Raw genomic sequence first — 25,175 nt, 5'->3', positions numbered from 1 at the left:
TAACATTTATTTATACTGCTTATGAACTTACCTTGTTATGATTTGATACAATAAATAAAATTGAATTGTCTATTTGTTTGTTTTAGACTGTGAAGGGGAAGAAAAAATCAAGAAAGACAAAAGACTAATTGAGAAAGCAGGTAGCTGATTTACAGAAATGTCTTGATGAAGAAAGGAGGGCCAAAGAAAAGTACAAAAAAAGGCTCCAGCGTTTAGAAAAGAAGACTTTGTCAAAATCCACAGCTGTACCAAGTGATGTCAGAAGATCTGCACTGCATCACACAGCACTCGTTGCTCAAATAAAGGAGCATTATAAAAATGCAAAAACTGAACGAGAGAAGCAAATTATATCCAGAGTAGTGGCAGGTAACATTATTAAGAAGTATAGACTGCAATCATTTTCAGAGTCTGCTTTGGGTTTTTCAAAGAAACGCTGGAAGCTCACAGGCAGTGTATCTACATTTCAAAGAAAGAAAATCTCAAACTTTGTGGACATCAAGAAGAGGGTGAGGGATTTCTTCACACGTGATGATATCAGTAGAATGACCACTGGCAAAAAGCAAACTAAAACAAAGAACAAACAGAAGATGCAGAAGAGGTTCCTCCTTGACACGTTGAAAAATCTGCATAGGAAGTTTCTTGCAGAGAACACAGAAAAAATGTCATACTCCATGTTCAGCCGCCTCCGGCCTTTCTGGGTGGTTTACCCTTTCCTTGCTGATCGGGACACTTGTATGTGTAAGCTTCACGAAAACCTGACCTTTGTCGCAGAGAAGCTCAAACAAATTAAGCTTATTGAATTGTCAGTGCTTGAAGATTTAGTTGAAAGTGTGTGTTGTAGTTCCTTGAATAAGCAGTGCATGTACGGTGAATGTGAACAATGCAAGAACCAAACAGTTCCAATGTCAAGCTTGTATGCTGCTGATGAAAATGTTGTATTTCTCCAGTGGATGGTCAAAGAAAAGCAAAGAAAAAATGAGGAAGGTCAAACAGTAAAAGTCACTGTGAAGGATGAGGTAAACATGACGCAGGAACAACTAGTACAGTTGTTTCATACGCTCCTCTTCAGGTTTCGGAAACATATTTTCAACATTAAACAGCAGTATGCTTACTGTCGCGAACTCAAGAAAAACATGTCTGCAGATGAGTGCCTTATCCATATTGATTTTTCAGAAAACTTCACCTGCAGATATGGGACAGAGATACAGTCTGTTCACTTTGGTTCATCTCATGAACAGGCCGTCCTCCACACAGGTGTCCTCTACGTTGGACAGAATCAGCAACCAACTTGCTTCACCACCATTTCTCCATCAAGGAATAAGGCTCCTCCTGCTATCTGGGCACACCTCAGTCCTGTGCTTGATGACCTGCAACATACCCACCCCAACATATCAACAGTACACTTCTTCAGCGATGGCCCTTGTACCCAGTACAGGCAAAAAGGCAATTTCTTTCTGTTCAGCACAGAACTGGCCAAGAGGGGCTTGAGGGCAGGGTCTTGGAATTTCTTTGAAGCAGGGCATGGGAAGGGAGCACCAGATGGTGTTGGTGCAACCCTAAAAAGAACCGCAGACAGGCTGATAAGTCAAGGATGTGACATCCCAAATGCTCATACTCTGAACAGGGTCTTAGAGGAGAACAACACTGCCATCAAGCTTTACTTCATTGAAGACGAGGCCATCGAGAAAGCCGTCCAAGGTATGCCAGCCAATTTGCCAGTAGTTCCATCCACAATGCGGATCCACCAAGTTGTTTGTGTGGCTGCAAGGCAAATTGCCTACCGTGATGTAAGCTGTATGTGCACAGTCCACAACAAGAAACTGGAATGCCAGTGTTCCAATACACAACATTTTACATTTACCCCTGAAGTTACATCAGTCGTGTCACAGAGGGAGGTTGATTGGTCAAATCCAGACATATGCGGGAAATGGTGCGTGGCCAAATATGATGACGATTTCTATCCCGGAATAATTCTAGCCACAGATGAATCCCATGTGCAGGTCAAATGCATGTGCTGTGCTGGACCAAATAGGTACTTCTGGCCACTTCTTGAAGATATCCTGTGGTATCCATTTGAGGACATCTTGGAACACATTGATCCCCCTAAACCGGTGACTTCTAGGCACATGGAAATAGAGAAGGAAGTGTGGGCTAGGCTCTCTCAGTAAAAATGGTGAACAAACTGTAGGCTTACCTATAGGTCATTAATGTTAAGATGTTTGCTTAATGTTCAAAAATTCAAACAACACAGACATTCCTGCCATTACTCTGGATATTTCTATGAAATCAATGAAATGTTGTAACTGTTGTTAGTTTATTAATGTGTTTTAATCTGTCTAGATTTCATCTTGATTGTTTAAACTTTAAAAGCTATGTTGACAGTAGTTTAAAATGTAAAAAAATGGCAACATGTGACCTATATAGGTTATCAATGTTAAGATGTTTGCTCAATGTTCAAACAGACTCCTGCCATTATCAGATGGATATTTTTATGAAATCAATGAAATGTTGTTACTGTTTTTAGTTCATTAATGTGTTTTACTCTGTCTAGCTTTCATCTAGATTCTTTAGATTTTAAAAGCTATGTTGACAGTATGTTTAAAAATGTTAAAAAAAATTGCAACATGTTAGTGATCTCAAAAGATAAAACATATGACACGTGATGCTTTTCACTCAACCCTGTTACATGATTTTCAACCCTGTTGCGGTGCATTCATTCCTGTTACGAGATTATTTTTTTACATTTTTTTATTAAATACACAAAATATAACATCAATAGTGTTTTTATTGTGTGTATTAAATCAGGGTAAATAAGGCTATTTCAATTTTGTCAGGAATTACGCAGCATTCTTGCACATTTCTTGCGAAAATGTGGAGTTAGATTAGAAATGTCTTCATCGTAAACTGGAAAGGATGGTGCTGGTCAGTTTTTCTTGATTTTCTCTTAAATTACAATATGCCATTATTTACAAGGGTCTCACTATCATGTGGCATAATCTCACTAAACTGTGAGATTATGCCAGAAGATGATCTCAAGCTTATTGGAAAAATGAATAGTTGAATAACAAAATGACTGTGACGGGGTTGAATTAACCCTCGTGCTGCCTTCGGGTCACATGACCCAAAGGTTCATAACGAACCATTGTTGTGTTTACCCAATTTTACCCAATACAAAAACAAATAAAAATAATTTTCTTTTAACCATTCCAATGTGGGGGGTCTGAGACAGCCCGACAGTTAAAAGAAAATGCTTCACTTTGTTTTTGTATGCAGTAAAGTTGTCGCAATACGACGGTGGGTCACAATGACTGATGGGTCAGAATGACCCGAAGATAACACAAGGGTTAAATTGGGACTTGTTTGAGAAAATAATACAGAATAATAACTTAATACTCTACATTGAGATGGGAAAAGGTATTTTCTATCAAGTACACACATTACTTTGTCACATCAAATTAAAAAAAAGCTTAAGATTTTAATGTTCATTGTTTCATCCTCCTCAATCACAAAAGGCACAGAATCTGTAGAATGACCCAGATGCACTGGTTGACTCTGATCCTAAACGGCAAGTTTAGGATCTCCGGGGGGCCTTCATCTGGCTTGTCACCTGTCTTTTCACCTTGCCCTTCACCTAGCCCTTCTACCAACCCTTCACCTAGCCAATCACCCTCAACTTCTGGGAACATGCGCAGTGCTTCAGTGTGGCCATCTCCATTTCCTATTCCTCCTCTGTCTCATGACGTTGAACTGAGGTTGAAAAAGGCCAATGAGGAATATGCAAAAACCAAAAAAGGCATAGGTGAGGTGCCCAGGGACATGTCAAGTGATATTCTGAACAAAATTACTCAAGCAAGTTTTAGTATAAGGGCTTATCCTGAGCCTCATGAGGTTGAATCAATTGCTGTTGCATTGATTTCAAAGTACCCTTGCCTGAAGGAGGTGATGGGAATGATGGGAAGGGTTATGGCGGATGGCTTGTCTCCATCAGGAACAAGTTCAACAATTACAGAGCAAAGCTGCGGGATGCTGGTTGCACTGAGGTTCTTCTGAATAGCAAACGAAGGGGAGATGGAGAGACAACCCAGTTTGTCTTGAAGAGGCCTAAACGTGGTGAAATCAACCATTGTCCAGACCGTGCAAATGACCAAGATGAAGCCTCACTGGAGGAACAGAGACAGCTTCTAGTGGAGGCATCCAAGAAGGCAAGAGTAGATGAGTCTCTTATCAAAGCAAAAATGGATGTGACCTTCTCAATGAGGCGAAAGGAGGTTGTCGACAAACAGCCCATGGTGGCAGAGTTGAAAGATAGATGGCCCACTTTGTTCTTTAAAGACCAGGTAGGAGTGGCTGTACATGCAATATAATGGCTATAGAATTTTTTTTACAGGTTACAAATTCTCCCAATTTACTTACTATTCCTCTGTACATATTTGTTTTTTCCTGCATTTTACAGATTTGTGAGGAGTTTTTCCGTATTACAAATAAAGATTTACTTGGAACATTCAGACCTGCAGTAGAAAAGTATGCGCCCCTACTGCTGAGTTTGTACCGCACCTGAAAAACTGAGTTTGGCAAGGACCTGAAGGAGATACTGAGAAAGCTTGATGATGAGGTGGATGCACAGTACACTACAGTACCAAATAATACTATTGCCCAGTATGATGACATTTAATCTGTTTAATTACAACTAGTCTTGCTGTTATTAGAGCTATCTTTCTATTTTTTTTCTTTGAGACCACCGACATCGTCAGACACCGCAAGGAAGCAGCCATGAAAGGACTTCCTGTGTTCCTACGTGAATATCCTAATCTACTTTTCAAGCAGTGTCTTGTAAGTATTAATGGTCATTAATAGAACTTTGATTTTACAAGCATAGAGATACAATTGTAAAATGTAGATACTGTAATTGAAGTTAAACATTTGATAATTGAAAAGTAAAAAAATCGGACAGTTTATTTCTGTTTCGCCCTTGGACTGCTTGAGTTAATCGCCTGTCTTATATAAAAGCTTTTGACAGGGGTTTCAGATAATACCATGTGGAAGATGCTGCTTTGATATACAGGTTGTTGTCGGCAGATATTAGCAAATGCAGCAGCAAATTTGATGATGGAGGTGTGATTGTTGCTCTGCAGGGGGTTCATCACATAGCCCTGGGGAGCACTTGTGCTGAGGGATAGTGGATGTCACATTTCCTACTCTAACCTGTGATCGTTTGTTTAGGAAGCTCCAATTGTATAGTGAGATGTTGAATCCCAGAGCCTTGTTCTTTGTGACTAGAGTGAGGAGCCAACGTCATTCATATCCCTGTTGTCTGAAGTAATTGCATACTGTCCATAAGAAAAAGAATTGGAAAATTTGACACAACATGGATAAAGTTATGGACAGAGAAGTAAAGCTGACCAAATGGGGCACAGAAAGGGAAGGTTCTTTACCCCATTCAGTCAGCTTTACCTCCCTCTTCGTAACTCGCTTTAGGTTGTGCCAAATTCTCTCATTATTTTTCCCATGGACAGCACCATATAGGCTTGAACTACGGGGCTATGGATCAGTATACACCGGAATTGTCCTTCAAGAACAAAGATAAAATGACAGACGACTTCATATTGGACATGACAATCCAATTTGAGATGTAGAGGGGATGCCTGGCTCCCTACAAGACATGTAGTGTGTGTTTGTGTGATATGACATGAGTTTGAATTGAAAATCATATTTCTTTATGTCCTCAAACAGGAAACTGATCCAGGTGACATGGCTGCCAAGGGAGTCACCGTGGGAGTCCTGTATGTCCTTGAGGACTGTGTGGCTGAAGCCTCATCCCCCAAGATCCAAAATATTGCACTAATACTAGAGGAATCTATCGTCGTTAAGGACCTTCCGGATACTCCCTCTGCTTTGGCCTACCTTCTCGGCCTCCTTTATGCACTTAACATTTCTTATCCGGAGGGCCTTAACCCTTGTGCTGCCTTCGGGTCACATGACCCAAAGGTTCATAACGAACCATCGTTGTATTTAGACAATTTTACCCAATACAAAAACAAATAAAAATAATTTTCTTTTAACCTTCGCAATGTGGGGGGTCTGAGACAGCCCAACGGTTAAAAGAAAATGCTTCACTTTGTTTTTGTATGCGGTAAAGTTGTCGTAATACGACGGTGGGTCACAATGACTGATGGGTCAGAATGACCCGAAGATAACACAAGGGTTAAGTACACCTTGGAAACACTGCAAAAGATTTTCATGGAGATTGGCCCCAAATGCTCAAACCGTGTCTTGTCTCTGAAGAAAAAGCTTTGTCTTCAGAAATGAAGAAACTCGAGTCAGCTCTGACCATAGATATATATATATATAAAGGCTAGATGTCTCGTCCGCGTTGCCGGCCAACGGAGTCGAACGTCCGCACATGGCGGCCATCTTGCTACAGTCAACTCGCTCACCCATAACATTGTGTTGGTGCTACATGTACTTTTTAAATAACCATAACTTGGTCAATTTAACCGATTTTTAAACATTGGGTTTGTTATCAACGTCAGAGATGTAGTTATGCCACTGCATACTTATGAATAATTATGTTATTTTTTTTTTTAAATAGAAGAGAAGTATGCAGTGGCATAACTAACAACAAACAATCTTACATTGGCAGAATGATGAATTTTAAGTTGTGCACATTGGTAGAACGAACAATTGTTCGTAAAGACAACAGCATTTTTGTAGTTTGGCCAATGCATAAAACCTCGTTGGGAAAACACTAAAATTTTTATGCATAAGGTTGCCAGTGAATTTTACGTTTTCGCAAGCTTTTTTTTTTTTACAGTGTAGGTGTCTTGTAGGGCTGGGAGCTAGTCAGAAGTGTCAAATGGAACGCCATTTGGCCTCATTCACCAATATCTTCCTAAGTTATTTCTTATATTTGTTCTTAAGAAAGTTCCTAAGATAAATCTACGTGTGATTCATGACGTGTTCTTAAACAGCAGAATTGTTCGCAGGTGTGTTCTTAGAATGATGAATCCCAATATTTCGTAAGTTGAAAGCTCGTGCCCCGTTGCTCCTATTTAGCATAGGTAAACGCCCCGTTAATTCCCATAAAAGGGCATGATATGGCAGGGTCGTGTGCACACTAAGAGAAATGTCAAAACAACGTGGTAAAGACGGTGGAGGCCTCGACAAAAGACAGAAAAACTTTAATAATTCTGAAGTGGAGGTACAGCTGCAAGAAGTTAGCGACAAACAACACATCATATTTAATAGCGTCAGCTGTGGATACAAAGCAGTAAATAAAACCAATGCATGGAATGCAATTACTCATGCAGTGAACGCTGTACCTGGAGAAGTGCGCAGAACTGATGAAGTGAAATGAAATGGTTTAACTTTAATCTGAATTCTGAAGCAAAAAAACATATTTCAAAACATAGCCTAAAAGACAGTTGACTGTTACAAAATATCCATGAGGACTGATCTTGGTAGCCTAAAGCGTCCCAAATAAATAAATCGGTATGGTCACGGAAGATGCGTTCCCTCCTCAGGGGACGATCTGCAAAATTTTGCATCAGAAATAAACACGCCATTGTGTGATGTTGTCTTAGTGTGCGGAATAAGACTACTTTGGGCCTATAAATACCATGATAAGTCACTTATTATTGGATGGCAATAATAAGTGAACATAGTTGATGTGAATTGAAGGCAAAGCAAGGCTAGTTAATTTAAATAGGCCTAGCACAATTCATACACCATGGCAATTCAAAGTGCTTTACAAATGAGCAGAAGTGTAAATGTAGTGTGTATTTATTAAAACAAACAGACATTTAATTATGTGTAAAATAATAAAAATATTAGCTGAAAGATTATAAAGGAGACAACATATTCAATTTTAAATTAGAACGGACGAAAACCGTATAACATTTTGCGCAAACATGTCAGCTCTCAATTGTGCGTACCTAAGAACAAATCCCAAATAAGAAAACATTGGTGAATGGCAGAATCTTCGTGAAAAATGCGTAAGTGGGGTTTAAGAGCAAATTTGTTCTTAAGAACATTTGGTGAATGAGGCCCATTGAGAAGCCACCTCGCTAACAGCCTTTCTCCTCTACTTGCCTCTATGCCCCTGGCTAGTAGACTGCGCAAAGTCGCTGCAAACATTGTTAGCTTCCATCGAGAAGACCCCCGTTGTCCAAACGGGCTGTCAATCACTCCAGACTGGACATGTCAATCAATTCAGCCACGCCCCCAAATATACCGATCTTTGAGGCCTAATATCTACTTAATTATCAAATTATTTTCAGATGTACCACCAGGACACTGATAAGTAGAAGGGAATCTAGCTTATGGCACCATGATGAATTGTGAACAATTTATTTTGACTTACTATTTCATGAGAGAAGTTGGCGATTTTTGAAGGGGAGTCATCGGAGCCAGAGTTTTTTTAGAGCCAGCCCCTGGCAAACATCGGCGGTATTGAACTTTAAGCCACTTGTGTTTGTGGAAATGTTGCTATGGTGTAAGTATGCATGAAGTACAGCGTAATGCATTTTTATCAACTGGTGTCGCTAACAATTGCTTGCAGTAGCGTGTAGCCTCCGGCTAGCTCTTGACTCTCGTCTTTTATTTTATGACAGGTATTCGACTGGGACTTTTGGAAAGCAATCAACTTGGACAACTCAGGTGTGATGTTCAGAGTCGGGATTTCCAATGTCAAATGGAACTGCAGCTCAAACCATGTTATATGTGTAATATATACCACCAGGGCATGACATTAGCACCCGCCCACCCGCCAAATGCGGGTAGAATTCGGCTGTGGCGGGTAAAGCAGTCAGTCTTACTAGCCACTTTGGCGGGTGGACATCTATATATCTCAATATATATATTTTTTTATGTAGCAGGGCTGCCAACTCTCACGCATTTCAACCAATTCACACGCTCCCACGCCACACATTGTATTCCTCACGCCGAGAAGGAAACGACCAAGTAGTTCTGCTAACGTTGTAACGAGTAATGGACGAGGCGCAAATACACAGAGTGAAACGACGTGCGAACACGGAACACCCGTGAAATCTTGTTTCGGGGCTGGGTTGGGTTGCGCAGCAACATTTTGGTTGGCCCTGTCGCGGGGTGGAACGGGAGAGGGAGGGTTTCGACGCACCGGTTGCTAATCAGGCTGAGGGGGGCTGGAGATACTTGTTTTTACTAAATAATAAAATATATTTTTGGACGTCAGCCTCTACTAGTCTTCTGTGTTGCCTTGTGCCGAGATCTAAACCCTGCACGGGTGGAGCCGGGTTCACTGTAAAACTGTGACAGCCCCACCAAATCTCACTCCAAGGTTTTTTGAAAAGTTTGCAACCCTGTTGCTAGTCTTCTCAAAACACATCTAAAATAATAAACTCATTGCAGGGTTTTCAAGCCTCACGCATTGACCGTGAGACACACGCATTTCAACGTTCATTCTCACTTTCACATATACACAAACATACAATATAAGATAAACATTTGTTTGTTGGACATTTGGGAATCGGAATTGATTAATGATGTTGTTTATAAATATTTAAGTTGACAAAGGAGTTTTTTGGGGTTTTTTTCAGTTTAGTTTAGTTCATATATTCAGTTTAGTTTAGTTCATATATTTTGTAGGCCTACTACATTTTATGTAATCTAAAACTACAGGATTGTAAAACTAGTTATTCAAGTAAATTGTAGCAAACCGTAGTCAACTTTAATCAAATAAAACGTTTCCCAACAACAAAATTGTGGCTAATGAAATTACTGAGTGGCTAGTAACTTTGGAAAACCACTAGCCACAGTGGCTGGTGAGCAAAATGTTTTATGTCAAGCGCTGTCTACCACACCCTATCTATTATATATGGAAGCAAATCGTGACCAAAATTTTAATTAAAATGCATTTGCAGAAATGCTTTTTCATTTTAAGAATGTGGCTGCATTATTTGACTCATAAATGAAATTAGTAATCAATCATCCTATTTGCATTTAAATTTTCTTCAAGAGTGCTCAATCTTTCACTTAATTAAAATAAAAAAGAAATAGACATTTGAGATTTAATTTTCAGAATATGCCCCAACAAATAGATACCAAAATTCAATTTGAAATGTAAAATTTGAAAATTAAAATGCATTTGCAGAAATGCTTTTTCATTTTAAGAATGTGGCTGCATTATTGTAGCCTGGTCCTAACCAGACTCTCGTACATTGCATTTGTACAGAGAGTCTGGCCTCGCTCCATTGATTGAAGCGTTGACTTCCTTGTAGGCGGGTACTCTGTTGAAGTTTAAAACTATTGGATCTTCCCAGAGCCACTCTGATCTGCCATAACCAATCGCTAGCGTTCGCCTTAGCCAATTCCTTCACCACTACTGTAACAGAGCTGGCTGCCGTAGCTGGAAAATCAAACTTTTCCCGAACCCCATGGGGAGGAGGGCCACAACATTATAGCCACCAACAAAACTCAGCAAAACTTGTTCTTGCTCCGGCTTTAGCTGTTGGATATTCGGCAGCGTTGCCACAACGGACCGAATGGCTTTGCAAGGCATTCTTTCTCCGCCGCCATTACGGAACTACAACACAAACTAGAGCACGACATCAACGTCATCGTTCTCAGCCACTCCCTCTGTTCGCTGATTCGCCGGTAGAAAATCAATCGGAAAAATCTGACTTACGTACCTCATGGCCAGACCTATGTACAGAAGCAAAAATAAAATTGAGCGGAAGTACGTAGGAGGGCAGAGCCAGGCTAGCATTATTGGACTCATAAATAAAATTAGTAATCAATCATTCTATTTGCATTTTCTTCTTCAAGACTGCACATTTTATGCCATAATCAAAAAGAAAACAGTCTGCCCGCAAAGTACTGCCCATAATTCGAAAACGAAAAAGCAATCTGAGCGGCGCAGCGGAGTGACGTCAGTAGCTGCTCATCTTCAGCTCCCTGCTGACCGAGCTACCCATCTTGTTCGGTAGGGGGCGGTGTGCACATCTGCATTGCATTACATTTCAAATGTGCCGGGAAATTGATTGAATTGCAGGGTCTTTAGAGGACGCATCACAGATCATGGCGCTCCCTCAAATTGAAAAAAACGGGATGTTGATGGTTGGTCGTCCTCGTCCCATTTGAGGCTCCACAGCATCCAGCCATTCCAGGACTGAACAGAGGTTTACTTTGGCAACCTCATTAATGTGTAAATCTGTGACGGCAGAGTATGCAACCAAGCTCTCTATGACTTGTTCTACTCGGTCACAGGCATCAGACTCAGATATATTATTAGATTCTACCTGCTCAGCTAATTCTAACAGTGTTTGCACAATTTGAGGGAGCGCCATGAGTCAAATGATGCTGCCACATTCTGAAAATGAAAAAGCATTTCTGCAAATGCATTTTAATTAAAATTTTGGTCACGATTTGCTTCCATAATTATATACCCCACATCTATTATTCACTATTTCATTAAACAACCATGAAACCTTACGATGGTGAAGTGGATTGTGGTATAGAATTCCATGTTTACTATAAAAACCAAACCAAAGCAGAGTGCAAAGGTCACATGCAACAGGTTTCAATTTCCTACAATAACAAGATAAGGGGACTCGAAAAAAATATTTTGCAAAAATATGAGGCTGCATCAGTGCTCTCAGCTTTGCTTTTGAAGGCAGTTTTTCCTCTTCATAGTAAGAAAGGTATCACTGCTCTCCTTGTCTTGGGATACTCATCAAACTTTTCTTTGTAATACCTGTAATGGAGTAAAGAATACCACTGCTTAATGACATACATCAGCAGACATGCACCCAAACTACTGCATTAAACTGAGTTATTCACATATATATAATGTTAAAATTAATTATAAGACCTACACAGATATCTATGGATTCTGAGAGAACTACCTGTGATGATGATAAGCTCGCGGTCCAATGGCGCATAGAGTGAAAAGGGCAAATGAGAATGTAGATATGGACCATGTCGCAATGGCGTACCCAACCCACTCCACTATCTCTCCAAAGAAGTTTGCACCAGATACATACTCAAACATTCCACCTAGGAGAAAAACAAGGATAAATATAGCTGCAAGCAGCAATGAAGGGGCCAAGCAGCATTCGATATGGAAATTCAGTAGCTAAACAAGCAAAGCAAAACTTTTTATAAAATATTCGCTTTTTTGAAATTGCATTATACTTTTTGGCAACGTGGTGGCGCTACCGGGAAACTTTTGATTACCTTCACGGCGATAAGCTGATGCGTTCTGTAAATATTTCATTTTAAGACAACATTCGAAATGGCCGACGTCCAAAATGGCCAACGTGGGAAAGCGTAATATTTTACAACTTTGCGTGACGCAAAGAATCAAAAGAGTCCGATCTTGTGATTTGGGGTCAAACCGTTCAGAATTTATGATGCAAGAAATCCGATGCGCTGGCTACATGTAGCAGCGTATATCTACAAAGCACAATAAATCAGACTCTTCTTGAGTATAAATCCCCTGAGAATTAAACGTTATCGTTATCATTATGATTACACTGGACGCCACAGTAGCTAGACAGCTACTGTGGCGTACCTGGCTTCGCTAAGCAGATAATCCGGTATCACGACATGCTTGATGACTGGCTGGATTCGATCCTACCACCTTGCGTTTCAAAGGAGCCTGTCTTATCCCAGTGAGCTATTCTGTGTTCGGTTACTTTATAAAAAAAAGCAAGCCGTTTCTCCCGTGGCGAGCAAGTATACACAGCTGTAATTCAGTCATATTTTGACATATTACAGTGATTGTGGTAGGAAAATGATTAGATGATATGCTCGTGATGACATTTCCAAAGTTTCGTCTCTGTACGTTAAACCGTCGCAGAGACAAGGCCTCACGTCCGCTTTGGCGTGCTCTTTGTCAAAAATGTTTGCGCGTTATTCGTGAACAGTTTGACTTATCGATAAAATTCTAAAGATTTTTTGTCGGCATGGTCTGAAGATGATCTGTTACAATTTTCATGAAAATCATAGCAACGGCCTAGGAGGAGTTCGAAAAAGTTGGCTTTTCAGAAAATACAATTGACGGGAAAACCTTCATGACGACAATGACGCCATAGGGTTCAGTCGAATCGCCTACATCTAAGGAATCTAATGACTTAAGAAAAACGGTCTTACAGTTCAAAAGTTATGGGCGTAAACACAAATCCAACTTTGACCTCCTGGTGGCGCTATAGTGCTTCAGTGGTCGACATGAAACTTGGTGACAATAATCAGGAGGCCGTTCCCAATCAGTGTGCCAAATTTCAAAACTTCTCACCAATCGGTTCTATGGGCTGCCATAGACTCCTAGTCCTAAGCATAATAATAAAAAAACGAACAATTCCAATAGTTGCCCCCTAATTAGAGAGAAAAGGTGCTGAAAGTGATGATTGATTTCCTTGCATCTTTTACCATTGATAAATGTTTTGGGTTAATACTTTATTGAAACTAATGACTAATTGTTACAAAATTAAACAAAGTTTCCTGACCAGTCTTTGCAATACATGAACATATATGAAATAGGAAATCATGTCAGCATACAGTTTTTCTCAATTGCTTTGGTTCATTTCTTGAAACAGTAATAACATTCTCAAAGCTCTAGGTTATTGTTATAATAGCTTCTATGGTACAGCTCAACACGAAAGCTCACTTGCTAAAGGTCATAACTCACCCAAAACATTTGACTCATGCTTCAAAACAAACTCAGTAACTCATAAAAAGTGTCTCATAAAAAGTGAAAGCCCTGAAAATGAAGTTTCTTTGGTATTGTGTAAACAATGGTGGCTACAATGTTTAGATGTTTTATCAGTATGGTAATGGACCATTGTAATGTTCCTTATATCCACATTTCAGTTTTGTCCTATTTATGTTTCATTGACACTGGATGTTTAACTGTACTAGAATGTTATTTTTGTCTAGCTATCTGAATCTATTTTGCATCAAACTCAATGCTTATTTCAACAGTACAAGGTTTGACAGTACATTACACATTTCACTCACATTTCCACGGAAATTGTTATTGTATTTTTATTTACGTAAATTAACTCTTACACCAGTTACAGTAATAATGGACAAAACGCAATGTAATGCATAAATAAACAAGGAAAATACTGAACTGTATGTCCAGTAACACACTGTAACACAGTAAAGCAAAATACACTAAATACTTCACCTCACTGGATGACTTGTGGCTCCTGTCTGTCTGACCACAGATTTTCATCACGCCTGATATTTTCCTTCCCTATTTGTTCAAGTTTCACCTGACAGGTGATTTACCAATTTCTGCGAACATCCCCAAAAAATCTAAATGACTGTAATGATGTTCATGGTATATATGCTTGGCAGATTTAGCCAACAGAATGGACTATTGCATAATGTTGTGCATGTGATGACTAAACACAATGAAATAATTCAGACATGGTCCCAACACAAGCTCTTCTCCTGTCTGGCCCCCAATGGTGGAATCAACTCCCCACCTCCATCAGGGACACTGACTGTCTCCCCACCTTCAAGAAAAGGATCAAGACGCACTTGTTCCGGGAGTACAACAGAACTTAGGAATGCTTGGCTGGACCTGATGTTAGTTTCCTCCAGGATCACAATGACTTGTATTGAGAGACTTGTTGCTCTTGTTGGTTAGTTGTAACGGTTTTAAATTCTTGTACTCGCTGTGAAATATTTTACTGTTGATTGTTTTTCTACAGGTACACTCTTGCACTTTTTGAGTTTCATGTTGTTTAATTGTAACTTGTTTAACTGCATGCTCTTATGGTTCTTCCCTTTGGCACTTATTTGGTTTTTCACAATGTATGCTTTATGTTTTGGCTGCTCGCAATGTTTGGGGCTATCTCGTTGTTATGATCAGTGACCTATGCTCTTTTGTAAAGCTCTCTCTTGGAAGTCGCTTTGGATAAAAGCGTCTGCTAAATGCATACATGTAAATGTTTTGGAGAGTACAACTATTCAATTGAGAAACAACAATCAGTTTTAATTAATATAGCAAGATATATTTAATGGGTACAATTGCTCATTGTAAACAATTGTACTTACTCATTAGGATAGATGTGATAAAACATTAGCAATTTGTTTAAAAGAATGAGATATTCAAATATTTTGTGAACAAGTGCCCAGGGGTTTGGAGGTTTGCACATGTTGTTCTGAAAATATTCATTATCATTTAAGAATTGTACCAAAGCAATTGAGAAAAAAGGTAATGAAAAGTGGCGGGGACCGATTTGTCGTTTAAAAAAAGTGTTCATGCATAATGAAACATATGTCCCTGAAAAAACCTACAGCTCTTTGCCTACAGCAAGATATATGTTTTCCCCATTCAGTGTCCAACCTGGCAGGCCTGCCGTCAGGGGGGGGGTGAAACTGTACAGATGACCCAGGGCCCATTACCCATTACCCCCTCCCCCCTCCACGGTAATAAGTAACTCGCCCTCACCCCCTGCCCCCTTTCATAAGTTAAATTGAACCCGCCCCCCCGGGCCCAATAGTGACCCCCCTGTCCATAACTCTTAGGACTGGCCAGCAACCCGGAATGCCTGTAATGTGTGCAGCTGCCAGCAAACAGTTTCTTTCTCCAGAAGTCTCATGGTACCTTTAGGAATCTTGTAAACAACTTCTCCTGGCTTTCTCAAGTTTCGCAGAATGTGGTCACTGTGAATGTTTATAGCCATACCTACGAAAAAAAGAAGTAAACCTGAAGAAAAAGGGAGAATATAAATAAGTGGTTGTTCCAAACCAAACAATGCAGTAGTACAGAGCTCAACTCTAGTTATGTCAAAACCATGAAATGCATGCTTCAAAAAATCGATGTTGTTAACTTCACACTGAAAAAAACAAATGTAATGTAAAATGTAAGTTACTGTGTCACAGTAAATTGATTAGACAAACACTGGTACTCTTGTATTTACTAATTCTTCTCTCACTCACCAAAACCCATACGAATGTCTGTCAACCAGGCACCATCATAGGTGGCACAGTGGAGCAAGTAGTGGGCCTGGAGAAAACCGTTAACTGTACAAAAGACCATTGCAGAGACAACAATGTAGAGAGGAGAAGGCCGGCCTTTGTTAAGCAAGGAGTAGATAAATGTCCTTAAAAAGAGAGGAATACAATTTTCAGTATGAAGAAAAAGTTAATGAGTGTCCCTCCACTCCCATGCCCATACTATTCATCTTTGAATGAGTCGACAGCAGCAGTTTCCAAACTAGGACCACATGTGGGAACCTGCGTCTTCAAGTCGTCTATAAGTGACACTGTATCAGCGAATGTCAACGGTTCATAGTATTGGGCCGTTGATCAGGGGATTGCTCCAAATCACAATTTTAACTAACCCTCCTGGCTTAAAAGACGAAAACGATCATTGGGGATTTTGTACACATCGTTATCGATGATAGTAAAACTCACTACTCACTAGAGTGAGGTAGAGGAGGAACAAGTCATGGATGATATTGATCCACCACGGCAAAATGCAATCTTCACGGCTACATGACTTCTTCTCGAAAGAACGTTCTCTTTAAGCCCCGTACTATGACACCACTCATCAAAATAAAATTACATGCCGTAATTGACATGAACGATAGGATACGTAGGTCGAGGTCCTTTTTTATAGACCTTTACTTCATTTAACAAAAAAACATACACCCTTTGAACACATCTAAATTGACTTTTTTTTTACATTTCTTTAAATAAATACTATTAACCAATACATTATCCAGTAGACTAACTTTTTAACATTGTTTTTATGTCGGGAAAATGGAAGATAGATGTATGGATTTCGGTTTGTTTCGTAATTGTAGGCTACTATTCACTAATATGTAGCTATGATAATTATAGTGGAATGATTTAGATTGAGGATATATGTAGCATCAGCCTAACCATTTGATATCACAAAGTACCATATAGCCATAAGTTCCATAAAGCCATAACTGGCTTTATGGAAACGAATCGACTCGAAATTAGTCAGACAAACTGACATAAGCCTGATTTATTCGGTAAACTTGCTTTATGGAACAGGCCTCAGGTCACAGTCAGGTTGATTGCAACATATCCTCTGCATAGTCAAGCTGTATATTTATCAATATTGCTAGTTGAGCGCCTACATCCCCCCCTTCAATACTTCAGTGTGGCCCTTGAAGGTTGTTATGAAGACTGAAATGGCCCTTGATGAGAACAAGTTTCCCCACCCATGCACTATACACATACTGCTAAGAATTTTTTAGCCCCATGAAGAGATAGCAATTTGGGCCACTCCCCCCTACCCTGCTCGGCTATGTGTAGAGAATTGACCCACTGCGCAAAGGATTGTGGGTCAGAATAGCCAGAAAAGCATTCTGGCTGGCATACTGCAAAATGTAACAGGATGCAATAGGACATTGTGAAAGGGCTTCACATGCCTTTTTGTTACACCTTTAAATCCCTGCTCAGGTATTCTTTGTGACCGGCCTTTCCCCGCTGCTATGGCTTTGTGCCACGAGAGCAAGCTCTTAAACATATCACACGTTTGTTCAGTTAATGCTTTTTATTTACAGCTGGCACAACAACATGGCTTCACAGACCATTGCACATTAAAACCCACCGTCAGTAAATATTTCCTCTGGTTTCCACACACTATTTTGACCACCTTCCCCTGGGTCCCCTTGTCAGTCTTGCATCCCCTAATCACACTCTCATCCTCCCAGGCCCGGCTCTGCTACTGGCCTCCATCAGCACCAGGCTCGGCCCTGCTACCAGCCTACACCAACCGCCTCAGGCTCGGCTCTGCTACCAGCCTACACCAACCACTCAAGGCTCGGCTCTGCTACCAGCCTGCGACACCCTGCATTAGGCTTGGCTCTGCTACCAGCCTCAGGCTTGGCTCTGCTACCAGCCTGTACCACAATGCATTAGGCTTGGCTTTGCTACCAGCCCAGCTTCAATAAAAGCTATCTATTCAATCGATGGTGTGATTACTGAACTCGTGAATCTTATTATTATTATTTTCCCACCCCTAAGGATCAGTCAATATTTGGACTACATAGACAACATCGGTGTCAAAATGTTCGTCTTGGTCACGATTGCGTTGCTTTTATTGGGATTTACGTTCCGTTGCACGGTTTAGGCTGAACTTAAGTTTTTGTGGCAAAAGGTGCCTTGTGTCAACAAAGGGTACTCAGTGCTAGCCTACGTCACAACGTCAGCACACGTTAGCAACGACGCATGGATACAACGTGCATAGATGTGCTTGCACAGCGAGTATCGTGCCGTGGTGTACTAGCGGCATCATACATGTACATTTAAGCAAATCAAGACTTGCATTTACAGTAAGTAATGTAACATTAAATAATGTATTTAAACTCAAGCTTGTGTGGTGCGTCGCTGGCTTCAGTGCCACAGCCTAAACTTTATGTCAAAAGAAACGTTCTCATTTCCGGCGCTTTCAAACAATCCCCTCACTCAGTGAAGTTTGGCTAGCCACCGCAACTAGCTTGCTCGTAGCAAACCTCTTTTGAATTAGCCAATTCTCCCTAAATAGATGTCAAGCTTATTTACGTTTTTGGGGGCATATTTTCACTTAGCAGATGGTACTGTTTGAATCGCGATTCCATCTGAAATACTGCCGGTGACAACGTTTTTACAGTAGTTTCAAAGGGGGTTCTTAATGAATTAACGCTACGCAAAATGAGTAGGCTAAATGCTTGAAAAATGTCACTAGAAGAGAAAAACTTAAGGGGACGGACCCACCTGCAAACGACGCAAGCAAGCACACCCTACAATTTCCCCAGAAATTGTACCCTCTCTAGTTTGAATTATTTAAGTTATTTCTGCCTATGCAGTGGCGGTTCTACATTGAATTACACCCAGGGCGAGACGCCCTTCGCGCCCCCCCCCCCCCCCCCCCCCCCCCCCCCATTGAAATCAAAAGGCTGTTATGGTAAGACCGATTATGTTCTATACAGCTAAAACAGCCTGGGGTCAAATTGACACCAAACATAATAGGAGGGTTACATAAACATGCCCTTACACGCTAAATGTCTGTTATTACATGCTATATTAATATAACTTTTAGGGAGAAACACTTTTACTTATGACGTTAAGCTATACTTATACCAGAGATCTTATTGGGATTTTTATTTTTGTTTGAATTGTTTATCACTTGTATTATTGTTTGTATTGATTTTATGTAAAGCACCTTGAGCTACAATTCTTGTATGAAATGTGCTATATAAATAAAGTCTTACTTACTTACTTTGTCACGAAATATAGTTGAAGCAAATAGCAAATGTTCGTCTTTGAAACTACCTACAGATTTGAAAATTCCGTTGGCTAATTACAGGGCCTAACCTAAATAATGAAAATAAATAATAACTGAACTTGTAACAGTTTTGTTGCAAAGCACACTATTATGGTGACATTTTATCTCGTGTTTGTTGAGTTAAAACCGAAATATTGTTGTTTCATAGCAAGCATCATAGCAAAAAGGCTAACAAACGTAAGAGTTAGCCTATACCCATTTTTTTTTCAATTCGCTATTTCACTCAATTAAAAAAAACAAAAATGTCCAGGAACTTTAAGCCTATATTTATAATATTATGAATTGTCCGTTCCATTTGGGAGACCCAGTCAGATGAGCTGTCTGTCCCTCTCCCCTTTTTTCACACTGCTTCTGTACACGGCACCTTCTCAGCAAGCAGGGGTGCCTGCAGCTGCCTGAAGGGGGCGCCAATTTGCCAATTCCCCACACAGTGAAATGATAGAAAAGAGAAAACCGCTTCGCGGGCAGAGATTTTTATTTATTTATTTTATGCTCGTGCGCCCCCCACGTGACATGAAAAAATGCCGCCCCGGGCCGCTGCCCGGTCCGCCCGTGCCTAAAACCGCCCCTGCTACCATGTCATACAATTGGGTCCACAAGCTCTGATTGCATGTGATAGTATGGTGATCAAAAATAAACGGAACAGAGCAATGATAAATTCCTTAACTACATTCTTACAATGGCATCTCATTTACAGTAGTGTTAGTAAAAAGCAGTGCCTAGTTTAGTTCCACACAATGCTCTGATAACAGTTATGAAACTAAAAACAGCTGCAAAAAAAACTGAGCAAACTGTGCATGTTAAGAATTTCATATTAGATTTCAGTTAGGAAAACTTACATAACTCTTCAACCCCACTGAGTTCTCTTATGTGGAACTAATTTATGTCTGTTTCAAGCGATGAATCATGGTTTCAACACAAAGTTCTGTACCTTTGAAAGTAATGCAGACAGAAGGTCCAGAGAAGCAGGTTTCTGCCCAGGCTGTGCTGGGAGTCGGTGGTTACGACTAGGAGCACAGGCACCAGGAAAGAAGGTAGCTCCTGAAGGAACCAGGCAAGTTTGGCTGGACATGTTCTCCCTGGAGGTCCATCACAGCCCACATAGCGTCCATAAGGAGTGTGAGTCTTGGTCTGCCTGACAAAATATGCCAGTGCACAAAAGATTAATCCCCAGCTGAGAAATTGTAGAAAGCTCTCCCTACACTCCATCCCTCCTATTTACTACACTTTTTTCAGTAAAAAAACTCAGGTCAAGAAGAATGCTTTCGCTTAGGATAGAGCACCTTCTGGGTTATCGAAGAGTGTGTTCAAAAAAACATGTGTTGGGAGGTCCTCTCCTCAAAATGTCGGTCATAGGCAGGACTGAAATTTGAGAAGTCTTCTTATTGGCTAAATATGTTCAAGGAGCATAGGCTATCTAGCTGGTCACCACCTGTGAATTTCACAAAATCATTTGTTTTGACCCAAGTCAGAGAGGATAGATATTCAAATTGCACCATCCAAAAGGAAACTCACATTTTAAAAATACAGCTGTTTACATTTAGTCATTTAGCAGACACTCTTATGCAGAGCGACTTACAGTAAGTACAGGGACATTCTCCCCAAGGCAAGTAGAGTGAAGTGCCTTGCCCAAGGACACAACATCATTTGGCACAGCCGGGAATCAAACCAACAACCTTCTGATTAATAGCCCGACTCCCTAACTACTCAGCCATCTGACCACCACTAGCTTTTAGCAGTGCATAGTAGTTATCAAAACTTTGAATCTGACTGTACAAGTTGAGTAATTGAAACTGGCCCCATAGCAAAGCACACATTATTCAGGCCATTTTCCTCGGCCATTTTATTAAAAGTGAAATGTATGGACTCCAAATGTACTCTCTGGCAAAGGCAAGGCATTTCTAAATTTAAAGTTACGTATATAAACAATATTTTCGCTAGCTTTGATGACTTATCACATAAATTTGGCCTCCCTCGGTCTAGCCTGTTTCGATACTTCTAAAGTCCGCCACTTCCTTCAGCATCAGGATCCTAACTTTCCCTATTTAGCCTCACCTTCTGGTTTAGATGATATGTTAGAAACTACCTTCAGCTTTAAAGGACTTATTTCAAGAATCAATACCTGTATATCTTCTTTTAAAAATACAACTCTTGCAAAGATCAAGGCAGACTGGGTGGATGAGCTGGGAGAGGACTTGGAAGCAGACATTTGGGACAGCGCTTTACTAAGAGTGAATGGCAGCACTTCATGTGCCAAAATAAGCATAATACAGTTTAAGATCTTACATCGCATCCACTACTCCAAAGCCAGACTTGCTAAAATATACCCTAACACAGATGCAAGCTGCGACAGGTGTCGAAACACTCCTGCTGACTTAACCCATATGTTTTGGTCGTGCTCAGCCCTAGCATCCTATTGGTCTACAATCTTTAAAGGGGCGATTGATTGCAAAACCGATTTTACCTTGTCATAGTTGAAAAATGACAGTTTGGTGTGTAAAATAGACATACGGTGAACCTCAAAGTCCATTGACGCCTCTTTCCTATGCAAATCTCACAATTTGTAACTGCTGCTGTGAAACGATAGGTTTAAAAAAAATCCGCCACTGTGACGTCCCAAAGGGGCTCCACCTTTTTTGGCTCTTTGTCACGCCCCAACATTTACCTCCTGGGAGTCAGGTGGCTGAGTGGTTAGGGAGTCGGGCTAGTAATCAGAAGGTTACCGGTTTGATTCCTGGCTCTGGCAAATGACGTAGTGTCCTTGGGCAAGGCACTTTGCTCAGTCGCTCTGGATAAGAGCGTCTGCTAAATGACTAAATGTAAATGTAATGTACCTACAGACCAGCCCACCGGTGTTCTGGCCCAGGAAAATAAATGGAGGTCGCGTAGATCTCAGACACTAGTTTATCTGCGCGCTAGAGTGCATCAAATTTGAATGGGAAATTTTAATTTCAAAATATCAATTTGGCTGCCATTGCATTTTGTTCCAATTAACATAAAAATGCCTTTTGCAAAGTTTTGAGGAATTCCATTGAGATTTAGGGGTGCCACCTAACACATGAACCTTGGCGAAATTTCAAAAAATTTGCTATATTTTGTCTAATTGCCAAAAGGTTGACCTGGAAATGTTGAGTACAGTGAACTTTTATACAGTAACATGTTCTATAGGGTTATCAAAGTAAAAGTTGTTTGTTTGCCCTTTGGGCAACTTGGGCATTTCTCAGAATTCAACTTTCCAGATTCTCCATTCATTTGTCTTATAGACAAAATGAATGGAGGTCAATGGGACATGTTCACATGGCCTTACCCTGAATTTTGTGCAGCAGTGATGGATGTCGGACACACATATAAAGTTTAATTGACTTTATTGTTAAGCACAAGGGGCGATACTGACACACTTACATTTACATTACATTACACTTAAAAGAACAAACCCTCTCTAGTGGCTAACTCACTGGCAACTAACAGGGCCTAATGGTAAGAGCTGACACTAACTAAACTTCAAACTTAATTACTCAGTCTGCTCCACTGAGCAACATCACCAGGAAGAAAGAGAGAGGAAATGGAACTTGAACTCTGAACTTAGCCAGTGCGTCTCCCCCCAGATATGTCTCCCCACCCAAGAGTAACCGTCCTATTCAGGGATTAGCTTGCGTTTGCGGCGGCGAAGGTTTGGCTGTTGGTTGCGGTCATGTTCAACTGCCTGCAGAACATTCTGCAGGTGCTGCTCCTTCCTTGCCACTGCGACGAAGTCGGATGTGAGCTTGACGCCACGCTCGGCACAGTGATTGACCACGTTCATTGCACGTTCATTGACCTCACTTTTTTTTTACGCAGCGTTGGTCGCCCATTCCTTCACATCGAGAGACATACATTCTGGATCAATGTGCAGCTGGTGCATCCCAAACCAGCAATCCTTATTGGCGAGCTCAGCCAAGCTGGTGGTTGGCAAGAGGGTGTGGAACTTTGGCTTGCCAAAGCCAGTGCCAAAGCGCTGCTCAAGGATGTGCATGGGGAGATCAGCGGGATTGTGCTCCAAGATCGCTCTGGCAAGTGCACGCTTGTCATCATTGGGCACCTTGCTGCTGAAGAGAGCCAAGGGTAGCATCTCACCTGTCAGGTACCAGCGATGCCTCTCCAGCGCCTTGATCGCTGATGCTGCAATGCCCTCAACTACAGCCTTGTATGCCTGCAGGTGGTGGTAGAGTGTCAGGTCATTCCAGGCAGCATCTACAGCTTTCTCGCAGGTCAACCACCACTTTGCATAGATGTGTGTAATGAAAATGGCAAATGCCCGAATCTTCGGCACCTGCTGCCGTGTGGTGATTGTGCCCTGGGGAAGCAACGCGATGTGCAGCTCCATCAAAGCCAGCTTGAGAGTATAGAGCAGCTTGGCCATCCATCGTGCCTTGTGGAGCGCTCCCGGCCATTGGAAGGTCACTGAAGTCTGCTCTTCACCATCTGCATCCAGAAACACAAGACACAGCTGCACAAACTCATGGTAGTCACCTCGCTTGTGGTCAGTGACTTCTTTTGCGCACCTGAAAAGTTCAGCACATAAATTGCCCAGGAGTGGTTGCTCGGTGTTGCCAGGAATGTATCGGGACGATTAGCTGCTGGATTCTTGTGGTAACAGGTTCCATTTCTCTCTCAGATGTGTGAACAAGGTAACCTCTGGCGAGCGTGATGACTCCACCTTCAGGTCTGTGAAAACCTGGTTCAGGAGGACCTCACCAATGTGGTGCCGGCACCCAGACCAAAGCAGTGGTCGGCCCAGTGAGAGCTGTATGGCAATGCAGGCTGCTGTGAGATGGCCGGTGTTTGACGCAGTGGTGTCAAATGCCATGTTGACAACCTGGTCAGCGCGGCACCAGTCCTGCAGCAACTTGCATGTCAACCGGGCAATGATCACTCCACATGCCTCATTGGTCTGCTTCTTATACGCCGGGACACCAAGCAGTTTCAGACGCTCTGCATCTCCAACCACCACTGTAAGACGCTCCTCCAACTGGCGCACATTGCTGAGCATCGGTGTTAACTTGCTGTCCCAGTGTAGGGTGCACAATTGAGGTGGTGTCCACTGCTTGTGCTGTTCCTCACTGATTGTCTCCAGCACTTGGCGTCTTGCTCGGTCAGCTGTTGCGTAAGATGCAGAGGGATGTGTACATTCACCGCCTGACTCTGCAACAAGGCCACGCGTGAAGGCAGCCTGTTGCATTGGTGACATCTTCAACCTTGTAGCCAGTGACACGACACTTGGTCGGCTAAGGATGTCATGTGGAATGAAGACGTTTGTTCCAGTCTTCTTATGCTTGTGGGATGGTTCGCCCTCAGATGGTGGATAGACTGTGTTAGTATCCTCCTCTGACTCCTCATCACTCTCCGACTCCAAGCTGGACATTGCCGTCACCTCCTCCAGCTCCTTTTCACAGCGGGACTGTCTGGCTGCTGCGGCAGCTTGACGCTCCTCTCGCAGCTTCACCTTGAGCTGCAGCTTTTTGTCCAATACACCAAATGTGGCCACTCTGTCAGTCTTCATGCTGGCCAAGAAAGCTAGGTCTTCTGGGTTATCAATCAGCTTTTCAACATTTGGAGGCCACAGCGGAAATGTGGCATCAAGTCTGCACTCCATTTTCTCCAATTGTTTCACTGTAGTCTCACTGGAGCGCTTGGCCTGGGAGATTTTCCCGAACGGGGAACCCGAACGGGGTTTGGACACTCAGTTTCCGGTCTTTTTGCCAGCATTTTCTTTTGCTATCGCCAGCAAAGTGTAAGTAGTATTATTTAAGGCATACCAAACAATCTACGTGTAAAATGTCATGAACATATATGGACGTTTACATGTCTAAATAATATAGGAAAGTTACTTTGGCCGAAAGAC

At 41.4% G+C, this 25,175-nt stretch overlaps 1 protein-coding gene across 1 annotated transcript; it reads right to left on the bottom strand.

Annotated features, from left to right (window-relative positions):
• Nucleotides 1–9,677: 9,677 nt before the first annotated feature.
• Nucleotides 9,678–20,601, bottom strand: srd5a2a (steroid-5-alpha-reductase, alpha polypeptide 2a). The gene is made up of 5 exons (XM_062448319.1): nt 20,226–20,601; nt 15,931–16,094; nt 15,596–15,697; nt 11,880–12,030; nt 9,678–11,728 (listed from the first exon to the last, which is right to left on the bottom strand). The coding sequence occupies exons 1-5, from the start codon at nt 20,501–20,503 to the stop codon at nt 11,662–11,664; spliced, it is 762 nt and encodes a 253-aa protein (XP_062304303.1). The 5' UTR covers nt 20,504–20,601; the 3' UTR covers nt 9,678–11,661.
• Between the last annotated feature and the right edge of the window lie 4,574 nt (nt 20,602–25,175).

Source organism: Osmerus eperlanus, chromosome 22, assembly GCF_963692335.1.
Source record: "Osmerus eperlanus chromosome 22, fOsmEpe2.1, whole genome shotgun sequence".
Lineage (NCBI taxonomy): Eukaryota > Metazoa > Chordata > Actinopteri > Osmeriformes > Osmeridae > Osmerus > Osmerus eperlanus.
Note: the sequence above shows the minus strand (reverse complement) of the source record. Positions and strands in the feature narration are given on the sequence as shown.

Coding starts and splice junctions, on each gene's coding strand:
- srd5a2a (XM_062448319.1), bottom strand. CDS start 20,503: ATGGAGTGTAGGGAGAGCTTTCTACAATTTCTCAGCTGGGGATTAATC. Junction 15,698..15,930: donor AGACATTCGTATGGGTTTTG/GTGAGTGAGAGA, acceptor CTTTTTCTTCAG/GTTTACTTCTTTTTTTCGTA. Junction 12,031..15,595: donor TGTTTACAAGATTCCTAAAG/GTACCATGAGAC, acceptor TTTTTCTCCTAG/GTGGAATGTTTGAGTATGTA.